This window comes from Phoxinus phoxinus (genome assembly GCF_949152265.1).
Source record: "Phoxinus phoxinus genome assembly, chromosome: 4".
Classification (NCBI taxonomy): Eukaryota; Metazoa; Chordata; class Actinopteri; order Cypriniformes; family Leuciscidae; genus Phoxinus; species Phoxinus phoxinus.
The window spans coordinates 32,434,568-32,446,418 of NC_136879.1; the positions used below are offsets into that span (position 1 = coordinate 32,434,568).

Genomic DNA, 11,851 nt, shown 5'->3' on the forward strand with positions numbered 1-11,851 from the left:
GCAATGTTTAGGCATTTTTATTTTCAGACATTTCATTGATAAGTTACAAAACAAAAAGAAAGAAAGCAGCATCTGGAAAACATTGCATAATTTGTATCGATTTTATACAATAAAAATGTACAAAAATAAATAGCTTTACAATGAAGAAGTAACAAAGTACAGTCCTTCACTGAAGGGATAATATGTTTTGCTGCATTTTAATATGACTAATATATGAAATGAACACAACTGGACATTCATATACAATCATTTTAAAGGAGCATTACCTATTTGTCAGTTTAGTTTTATGCTGTACTGTGTTTTTTTTTCTCAATAACGTTCAACTACACAGTTCTTTCAAAATCTCAGCAGACATCTACTCATGAAGCATGAAAACAATGGAAGGTCTGATGTTTCCAAACCACAATGTTTTCATTCACGTAGCAATTCACAACTATTTGCTATGTGCACTTTTGAAATTAAACAGTGTTTAATACAAAGAACAGCTATAGTAAATGGTAAATTACATAACCATTGTATAACCCTCTGAATGGACACAAACATTGTTTGTTGAGGAATTTTCAAAAGTAAAATTTAAACTAGATCTAACACTTAATTGTAATTATGAATGTTCCAGGAAATAAATTAGACTCAACCACTGTGTAACTCTGATACAGTTTTCAATATACAAGAAAATAGGACTAATATATTTATATGATCATGCTTTAATCGAGTGTTCTTGCTACACTTCAACTCTGAAAGTGAAAATAACCTCTGATAAATGCAAGCCATAAAAAAAGTAAAAGTCAATAATTATTGACCCAATCACGAAGTAAATCAATAAAGAATTATAGCACCTTCGTAGTGGCTTAGCGAGCACGTACAAAATACAAATAAATTTAAACTAATTGATTTCTGTCCTTATTTTCAGCCTGAGATAAATGTAAAAGTCTTGGCTGATTGGTGTGTTTTGTATTTTTTTGAATTATTAAATATGACATTTTGAAAACTAATTTATATGTAATTTGGAGACACGTTAGGGAAACAGCATTGCTTGCTGAGGTAGATATCTATTGGATAAAACTTCAATAGTGGTTATTAATATACATGTATATTTGGAAAACCAAAGCCCAAGTGATCAGTCCGTGCAATATTCATGACACAGTTCACTCCACACAGCTCAACCATTTTTCCACCTAAAGCTGAATATTTCCTGCTCCAACCCGAAGCACGGTCAAATGATAATCTGTATATTGTTTCACAGGAACGTCTTATCACCTCTGAATAATTTGAAAGCCTGCATGATGTCCTCAACACTCTTGGTAGAAACACTTTTCCGATACTGACCGAGGCATCTTGGCAGTGTCACAATTCTCCGGTTCCGCAATCTTCCCAGTGTAGTCAATGCAGAGCATCTTACGCTGGCGTTCACCCTGGCCACAAGCTTGTGAGCATGAAGACCAAGGTCCTATTTGCCACATGGGACATGGCAGGTCAGCGCATGGCCTGATATCAGAAAGTCTGAGATCTTTATTGCAGTGGTTTGAATAAAAGCCAGCATTGTCTTTACATTCCACATTTCTCCTGGACCATCCTGAACCACACGTTTTGGAGCATTCAGACCACTCGCCCGAGACCCACTGTGGCACCCCAAAGGGATGGATCAGTTTGCCCGCCATCTTTTTGTCTTTAGGTTTGCTGAAAGACATGGTTTTAGGAATGTAGAAGGTGTATTTGACCTTCGGTGGGATGGATTCCCCAGCGGTGGAGAGCAGCTGTATTGTGATTGGTTCCTGTAGCTGGCGGAAGCTCTGAAGCCTCTCCAATGTGGTGGACGAGCCACTGTACTTCAGCACAGCCCCAAGCACTGGAATATACTGCTCCACTGTGGAGACCGAGAAGTTGCCATTCAAGATATAATCGCCATTTTCTCTTCGTACAGCCAAGTAATATCCATCGTGTGGTATACTTCCATGGCTCTGCTGTTTGATGTTAATGTTAGTGGCTCCACTTGGAATCGTCACAATGTCCCTATATCCATGGCTAAAAAAACAAACAGGTGAGATTTAGATTACTGTGGCCAAAATGAACCAACTTTTTCATTAAAAATAGCAGTGAGATATGCTTACACGACTTTATTGAACGAGCCAGATATCATCCTGCAGCTCTGACCGTTCCCTCCACACACGCCGCATTTGTCGAGCTTCTTATTAGAATCGATCTCCAGGTCACAACCAGCTTTGATACATTGGCCTTGCACGCAGAAGGATGTGGTATCTGGACCGCATAAAGTTCCATCAATTACCTAAGATTGAGACAATGTAAAAAAATTATTATAATTTTAACAGTAAAAGAAAAAAAATGCTACGGTAAAGAACGGTTAATTGGTTAGCGGTAAGTTCCCTTGCGGTAACTACCTACATGCTGAAATACTGTAATTAATCTAATGGGACATTTCATGTAATTTTACTGTTAAATACAGTATTTAACTGTAAAATTACATGAACAGTTTTTCGAAGTGAAAAAGAATTTCATAATTTACAGTGAAAAAACATAAACTTACATTCCCAGAATTATGTCTAACTGTTAGTGTTTACATGTGATTTTTTTTTAGCATAACAAATAAATAACATTTATTTGTTTGTTTTTTATCTGCTGTGTACCTTAGGGTTTATATTTGACATATTTTGTTGTTAAATTAATGTTTATTGCATTATTTTAGTGTCATGTTACTTACTATGAAGTCTAAATGTACATTTAAGTGTGCTCACACTATAGATTTGAACGTACTTTAGGTGCAAATACTCTGAATTCACTGCTGCCTCGTGCTCTGCAAAAGAGTTTACACCTATCCCGTAGCGACACTCCAGCGTATTTTGGTATCCACTGCTTCACATTTCCATGCACATCGAAGTGATTGGGATTGTTGTACTTCTCACATTGTTCCTCTCTGAAACTTTTCCCTGCAATAGTAAAGAATTGTTACCTAGTATAATAACACAACATGAAATGACTGACACTGAAGAGAAGAACCGACCTCGGTTATTCTCACAGGCCTGTTTGTTGCAGGACTGGTAATTCACTCTCTGGCCCACACAGTATTTTCCACCGTTTTGAGGAGATGGCCGGCTGCACTCTCGGTAGGAGAACATCACTCCGCCTCCGCATGATCTGGAACATGGTTGCCATGGTCCCCACTCGCCCCAGCCTCCATCCACAACTGGCTGAACCAGAAGAACCACACAACCAAATGGATGTTAGACTACTGTGTGTGAGTCAAAAATAAGAGTCCAAACCAAACAGCAAAAATAATGACCACTGACATATAAGTGTCCATGATAAAGAAAAGAACAAAAAGACATTTTAAAAATCAAACATATTTTCCTTTCACATTGAATACATGTGAGTGTATAGATCTTTATCAAGATTTTCAAAAACGTTTTTGTCATTCTACTCACTAATATAGTTATTTTCACAGGTTTTGCTTTTGCATTCATTTTTAGACATACTATATTTTAATGGCAAAAGTATTCTTTATCACAAATGTTTAAGTCATTTAAAAAAATGATATCAGGGTAGTTGGATGAGCCTGACTGAATGAATTCTAATTCAGAAAATAAAAAATAAGCTCATTATAAAAGAGGTGTAGAAAAGTCATTGTATGTACGAATTGCTTTTAATGTACTGCTATTCAAAAGTTTCGGGTCAGAATAAATTTGTAATACTTTACACACTACAATTCAGCAAAGAGACATTAAATTAAAAGTTCCTATAACATTTTTATTTGTAATATTACAAAAGATTCAAAGAAATGCTGTTCTTAAACTTTCTATTCATCATAGAATCATAAATAATTTTTAGTTTCCATAAAAATGTTTAGCAGCACAACTGTTTTTGACATTGATAATAATAAGAAATGCTTATTAAAATCAGCATATTATAATGATTTCTGAAGGATTCTGTTTGACCCTTTTATTATAATTTTAATTTTAAACTAGTGTTCCTAGTACTGATAAAATGATTAAATGAAAGGCTAAAAATCCTACTTATGTTACCCAAGAGTAGCTTCAAATACCTTAGGCCTCATGACTTCGTCTGAGGACATGCATGCACTGTTCAGGCAGGTCCTGTTGGGGCCACAGCTTGTGCCGTCCGCCCAGGGAAGACTCCCGTTCCTGGTTGTGCACACAGACTGCCCTTCTTGCTGGCACCAGAGCTGTCTGCACACCTCACTGGCTGAAGTGTTGGGACAATGTGAAAACTCCTCTCCAAATATCTGTTGGCACTGGCGGTCCAGGCTGTAAGTTATGCCTGGCAGCTCAGTGGGTAAGGCCACTATCGTCTCAGGGGTGTCCAGTAAACAGTCTCCTGTTATTATCCAGAGGAAGAGTTAGAGGGTAGTAAATCATGAAATCAAAGGATTGTGAAACAGTAGGAACATTGGGCTCCTGGAGCTGACATTTAGGGAGACTTGCAGGAATGCACATCTGGGGGAGTGAGCCGCGAGGAGGAACACGAGTGAGCAGAAATGCACGTGGGGAACATGGGCCACTGCCCACTTCAACTGATACAGCAGTTAAAAAGGAAACATGCGAGACCAATACTAAAGAGACGTGGCCCGGTGGAAAGAAAACATTTGTTACTTTCCCTTTTTATGAGTCGGAGCGAAGTGACATGAATGCATTCTCTCTAAAATTATGAATCTACATAATTACAAGCAAAAGGTGACGTAAAAGTGTTTTACTAAACGAGGGCATTCACAAGAATCTTTTTCCTGTGCTGTTACAAACTCTCCCATTTATTGAAGCTGGGGCACTGACAAATAAGAGTATCCATAAGGAAAGGAAAAATCAGGATTAAAACACACGTGACAAATTCTTAAAAATGTACTTCTTACTGGTTTTGAAAAACTTTTCTAAAAATGTAATGTGGTGTAAGTGTAGACATCTTAATCATTATTTTCAAAAGGTTTTTAAATGTACTTTTCAAGACAAATAGTATTTTTTAGAACTATTAATTCATAAATATTACTTGGAGAGTGGCACCACATGACATAATGATGATCACAACCTTGATTTGTCATAAAAATAATAAAACAATATTATTTTATAATAATCAAATAATAATATCAAATATAGTACTGACATACAATCATGAGGGTCTGCATTAATATCAAACAAGAAATGCTACCAGAGATGGGTCATAACATTTTTATGATATAATTTCCTGTTTTATGTTTTGTTCAATATTAATTTTGTAATAAATATATAATATAGTCTATAATAATAAATTTAATAAATAACTTTTCTAATCAATAATAATAAAAGACTATGCCAAATGAATTACTTTTTATCTTCATTATGATATCAGGACATTTGTATCACTCTGACATTTTTTACTTTATGACCCAAGAAATATCAAAATAAATTTTAATTCATAAATTAAAAACATGTTCATCATAGAATTAATGTATTAAAGTATATACAGTATGCTATTCGCTGTATACAGTATATGAAATGCATTTTTCATGTAAATTAATAGATGACAAAAAGTGTCACGTCATTGACCCAGTGAAAATGTTGTGCACATACCATGTCCATTGTCGAAAAACTCTGTGACGTACAAAGCACTGCAGGAAGACCAAGGCGAGGTCTTACTGAACTGAGTGAATACAGGGGCCATGATATGGTGCTCGCCTAGATGTCCAAAAAGATGCTCACAGTTCTTAGTGTCATCGTGCGGCATACTCAAAACATGGCCTGAAAGAAGAACAAAACCGCATTATGGAAGGTCCAATCAATTTAACAATTGCTTAGTGTTTACCAGAGGACATCCACACCTAGCTCATGGGCAGTCGTGTAAGCGGCCTGAAGGCCGTTGTCTTCAATAACAGAACAGCTCCTTTTGGTGTCACACATGGTTCCAACATCAGCTACACCCAATGTGTCACAACTCTGATGTCCACAGATGTCCTGAAAAGCAGTTTAGGATAAAAATAAATGTAATTCTTATTGCTGTTCCAGGTCTCTGCTTAATAGTAAGAGCGAAAAACATATTTGCCAATGTTTCCATCATAAAACCAAGCAAATAAATAGTTTTGGCAGACAGCAGACCTATGAAGTGAGAAAATGTAACTATGTGGCGTCTGAAAATGTATCTCAAAAACATGACTGGAGTCTTTTCCATCCTTTGCCCAGAGATCCGAGATGGAGACAAATGTTTCCAAAGCAGAAGACCACAAAACACACATGATTCAAGGCACATCTGGCCTTGGCACAGTCTGAGAGCCGGTCTCACATGTGTTCACCTTTCAGAGAAGCTAGTCGGTCTGCTCCTTTTTTCAGCCTCGTTTTCGGTTTCAATATGCCATAACGTCTGCTTTAGTAATGAGCAATGCACCATACACTTTTTGACACACTTTTCAAAACACTCTTTGACAGGTTAAGCTCATATTTGAAGGGATAGTTCACCCAAAAATGTAATTACTCGGCCTCATGTCATTCCAAACCCGTAAGATTTTCATTCATTTTCGAAACACAGATGTAGATCTTTTTGATGAAATATGAGATCTTTCTGTCCCTCCATTGACAGCTATTCACATATAAACATTGATCAGCAAACATAAGCAGAAGCTCAACCGAATCAGCTTGATGAGATCAAACGTGCTGCGTAACACGAGAATGAACCTCATTGGTTCTCGCACATGAAGTGAACATGGTTGAGCTTCCGTTTACCACAACTTACAGTTACTGATATGTGAGTTGATGAATGTTTATATCTGAATAAAAGCCAATCTGTTCATCATATAAAGCGATGTCCTTTCAGAAAATGTTGACTAAACCACTCAATTCATATTGATTAGTTTTACATCTCTTTATGAACTTTTTGAAGCATCAAAGTGGTAGTTGCATTGAGTTGCAATGGAGGGACAGAAATCTGTAAATAGAGATGAAGATGAGCAAAAGTCTTCCTGGTTTGGAACGACGAGTAATTCATGACGGAACTTACATTTTTGGGTGAACTATCCCTTTAAATCATGTTTATTTTAATTATGGTTATTTTAACAGTCTTTTGTCATGCTGTAAAGAAGTGCACTTATTTTGATGTTTTGACTAACATGTTAAAGCACATGTAAAGTTAGCATTTTAACTGTAGTTGTATATTGTTCGATATTACATTGATATTACATTGTAAATAATAAATTGCAACTTCATCATTAAAAAAGTATGCTTAAGAGTACTTCTTTTAACAAGGGACAGCTATTCTAAATTCAGCTACAGTCAAGAATCTCACTTCATCATTATCCCATAAAATACATAATAAATCACTGCTCACCTCTCTAGTAAAAAGTATGGCTGTATCGTAGTGCTCTGGATGCCTGTGGCTGGGCGGGTTGAAGAGCTGTTGCCAGGCACAGAAGTTACGCAGAGCGACGCCTCCATTACTGGAGACCGACGGTCCAACCTCTTCATCCTCCACGATCAGCATTTTCACAAGCACTATGTTGATGGAGTTCTTAATGCTGGGGTGTTTGTAAATCTGAGCAGCCATTGACATCAAGGTCAGCATGTAGTGCTAAAGAGAGAAAACCAACAGCTTGCTATTCACCAACTGTGCAGCAGAATGTTAAAGGTGCGGTGAGCGATTTCTAAAGAACACTGTGGATCTAACCGAGCACCACAACAAATTTGTAGCCAATTGACCCTTCGCAGGGAGCTTGATTGACAGGTGATCTGACAATCATACTTCGCCATACGCCATTTTGTCCAACAAAGCAGTCAGGAGAGTTAGTAGATTAACATGGGAGGATTTGAACTTGAAAAACGGAGTGTACTGACGCCTTTCCGCGGTTAAAACAACATTCCTTCTTATGTTCATTCATGTTTATTTGATGCTATAAATGAACTAGAAGGAAGAGATGATCGGTTCACGAGCAGCTTTAACTGATACTCTACAGCGATCTGTCAGACACATTAAAGAGCCACAAAACGGTACTTATAGTTTAAATTACTTTTAAAAAATGACCAAATTTGAAAGGTGACACTTTGTTTAATATGTTTTTAATCAAAAGTAACCGAAAAGTAACCTGGTCTGTCCTGTCTGTCAGCGTGTTGTCAGTGTCCTCTCTGCTCCACGATGTATTTTTCACTGCGTGAGAACATGGTGTGGCGTGAGAGCGGCGTAGCTTGTCGGACATAGCGATAGTAACTAAGGGGGGCAGGTCCTTGCGAACGGTCAATAAGCAGTAGGGGGCGTGTCCACTCATCATGGGGGAGGAGAGAGAGTGAGCAAAGACTGTAGAAAGAGATTTGGCTGAGAGGCATTACAAAAGAGAAAAGGTCAGAGGAATATCAATGGAAAAAGAAGGGTTATGATCAGGCAAGAGCTTTAGGACCCGTGTTAATATTACAAAAGGTTTCCAGCACTGGAGAGACCGAAGCGGGAAGGCCTGAAAACAGACATTAATAATGGTTATGACGAGTGTGCGCTGCTGGCTAACAATCAACTCTTGCTTGTATACTGTTGTTTTACTGTGTGTTCGTTCGTCATCTTCGCTTTATTTTCCAGGAAGCTTTATTAAGCTTCCCTTCTGCTATGATATAGAGACATCCACTCTTGCAATGCGTGTTCATGCATTTTTGGGGGCGGAGCAATGAAGGGAGGGATGTATTTGTTTGGGTTGATTTCAAATATCAACAGCATTCAACAAAAATCGCTTACTGCACCTTTAAGTAAAAAAGCATGACATCATTGGCAGGACAGTTCAGAACTGCTGGAATGGAATGGCTTTTACACTGCATATTTTTCCAAGTTATTGTGGACAATAAAATCTCCAGCTTTTTCAGATGCAGTACACTGCAATAGACAATGCATAATAAAAAAGTTCATATTTTCATAATGGAGACAGGATTATTGATTACTTTTAGCAGGCATGTCAAAATGTGTACCTGTGCTGATTGCCCATTTTAAAGATATAATACATCATTCAATATTGTTTAAATGGGAATAATTATTAGCCGATAGAGATTATTCTGGAGATTTTTGTTTCTGTTTACTCTCCACATAAATATGTGGGTTGTTTGTTGGAAAGCCCTGACGTCAACAGTAGAAGCAGCTGGTCTTCCATGGATTTCTTTATAAAGAATCTGCAAATTTGGATCCCAATATCAACATCTGGATTGCTATCTGCCTCATGATCCCGACCCAGACAGTGCATTTTTTCACACTCTAGTCTTTTCCAATCATTTGTTTTCGATGACTCAATGAAGGAGAATTTCAGGGGGTGGTGGATCATAATAAGTGGGTGTAAAGATCAGTACAGTATAGTTCGTATGAACCATGACTCATTCTTGTACAACTGTAGTCTATGGTATATTTTGAGATGTCCCTCAAGTTACACTAGCTTTTAATGTTAAAGGTTTTAGCCTTCTTTCGATATTAGAACAAATATGTGACTTCAAAGGGTGGGGTAGCCTATGATATTATATAGTAGGCCTATTTGTAAACCTAAGATGGTTTGCAAGATGGACTCCCGGCTGTCTTGTCTGTTGATTGGATTTAGCAGGGTTTGGGGCAAATTTAAATTAGTTAGACTGGAAGACCAGCTTTCTGACCTGAAAAACCAGCTTGGCCATACTGGGAGACCATCTTAAACTAGATGAGACCTTAAAACAGCTAAGACCAGCATACAATCTTAAGTGAAAACGTATGCTGTCTTTTTAGCAAGCTTTTATTAAAGGTAAAAATCAAAAATCTTAATTATATTGTAGGCCTATGTAAACACTTATTAGCTGGTGCAAGCTGGTAGGCCATCTTAGACCAGCAAACCCCAGCTACCAGGGCATGCCATCTGAAAGTGGCTGGTTTTTGTAAAATGATAGCTGGTCAACCAGTAAATGACCAGCTTGCATCATCTTCCACCATGCTATTAAACATATTAGACCAGCTACCATATTCTGAAACAGATTTTTCAGCTGTCAAAATGGTTAAAACTAAACATATATCTTTATTTACACGTGTGAGCCCTTACCTTGATCTCATCTCCATAGAAATGTGTCAGGGAAGCGTCACCGACCACCAAAGTCTCAATGAACCTGGGCGTGGATACAAAGCGCGTGCGCCTCGACGGCATCTGGATCATCGACTTTCGATGATCATCTCTGATATCGGACAGCTGTTTAGAGACCTGCGGGGACTTTGTAAAACGTCTTCTTTTAATGACATGCATCTGCTCGGTTAACTTTCCATATGTTCCCAAGCCGAAAAGTTTAGGCTCGACTGTATATTCTTTACCATCTGTAATGAATGATCCTAAAATCCCACGACATAAACTGACAGAAACAATAGAGTCCTCATTGGAGTCAACAGCGCCGGTGTAAAAACAACCTTTTAATAATTCTGCTCCAGTCTCTTCAGTTTGATTCAAGGACTTATAAAGATCTGTCGGGTTGCCGGTTGACTCGAGTCTTTCTTGTGGTTTGACTTTGATGCGATATACCTTCAGTTCTGGCGATATAAAGGTGCTGTCCGGTGTCAAATTAAGTGTGAAATTCCTGCCGAAAGCCGTGAGTCTGAAGCTGAGTTGTTCTTCACTCCTCTTCGCCACTCGTCCACCGGTCCTTCCAGTCAGCCGTACAGGTATAATCTCCTCAGTCTCAAACGAGTGAGATGTTTCAGCACAGAGGCAAACAATTAATGTAGGTATGATTAAATACGACCACATTTTCATAAAATGGCGCTGTTTCAAAAAGAAAACAATAAATTTAACGAATTGATTACTTAATCGAATTTACTATAGCCTCTTTCAGAAACTGAATCATTGGTCTATTCCTTGTCTGAAAAATGTTAATATCCTAAACGTTTCAAATGACTATCCAGCACATGCCTTCATTAGCTTAAATCTATTTTGAAACTGAATAATTAATTATTTAATGCAATATCACTAGGTAGGCTACACAAATTGTAGTTCGTGAGCTCTTAAGTCCAGGACTGTCTCACGGATCGAGGCGCTGGTATTTATACTTTCTGAGAAATGAGAGGTTTATTTTTGATATCCAGCGCTGCTGCAGTCTCTCCTCCCACTGTGCCCTCATGAAAAACCTCTGGATCGGGTTTGCCCAATGAAAACTGAGAAGCACGCCCCTTCCTAAATAGCAACAGTTTGTAAACTGAGTAGTTAATATTAGTGTATTTCTAGTTTTCACGTGTTAGTAGGCCTAATATGTTCCAGTAAAACGTCAAATATCCTATTTCATTTATTTGTGACATTTTAATGATAAAGTGATAAATAATAAAATAGGCATAGCCTGCAGCAGATTTATGTAAAGATACAAAACAAAACAAAAAACGAATTGCTTAACTACTCCACAAGTGCTGATTGATAAATGATGCTGTTGTTTTGAGCAATCTAGAAATCTGCTCAAGAGGGGTTATCCAATGTAGGTAGTAGGTTGTATTGATTGTTTAAAAGCATCAGCTACATCACTATTTTAGAAATGTTCGTGTAGCTGATTCAATGTAGCCATGTAGAATGGGGACATAATGTTCAGTCCCCACAAGGTGGCAGTAAAACGTTGTATATGGATGTGCACAGACAAACACATTCGCTTTATTCATGTTTCGTTCTGATTCGTACTAGTCTGAAACAGTTGAGATATTCTGTGACTCAGACACAAGAGGGCGACGAGGATTTAAATGAGGTAGAAATAAGTTTAAAGACTACATTCACGATAGGCTAGCCTAATTGAACTATTAGAAGTATAGACATATGTAGATATTACGTAAAAATGTAGGCCTATTTAAATCTTGTAAAGATAATCTGTATTATTGTAGTCTCTCAACTGTTCCTCTTTGCATCAGAGTAGCCTACCTA

The 11,851-nt window shown here is 37.6% G+C and overlaps 1 protein-coding gene across 1 annotated transcript; it reads right to left on the bottom strand.

Annotated features, from left to right (window-relative positions):
• On the bottom strand, positions 1-10,970 carry LOC306996617 (A disintegrin and metalloproteinase with thrombospondin motifs 8). Its single transcript, XM_079609339.1, has 9 exons — positions 10,010-10,970; positions 7,315-7,554; positions 5,819-5,951; positions 5,571-5,738; positions 4,055-4,347; positions 3,017-3,203; positions 2,770-2,942; positions 2,109-2,284; positions 1-2,022 (listed from the first exon to the last, which is right to left on the bottom strand). Exons 1-9 carry the CDS (start codon positions 10,706-10,708, stop codon positions 1,290-1,292), a joined length of 2,802 nt encoding a protein of 933 aa, XP_079465465.1. The 5' UTR covers positions 10,709-10,970; the 3' UTR covers positions 1-1,289.
• Positions 10,971-11,851: the final 881 nt, after the last annotated feature.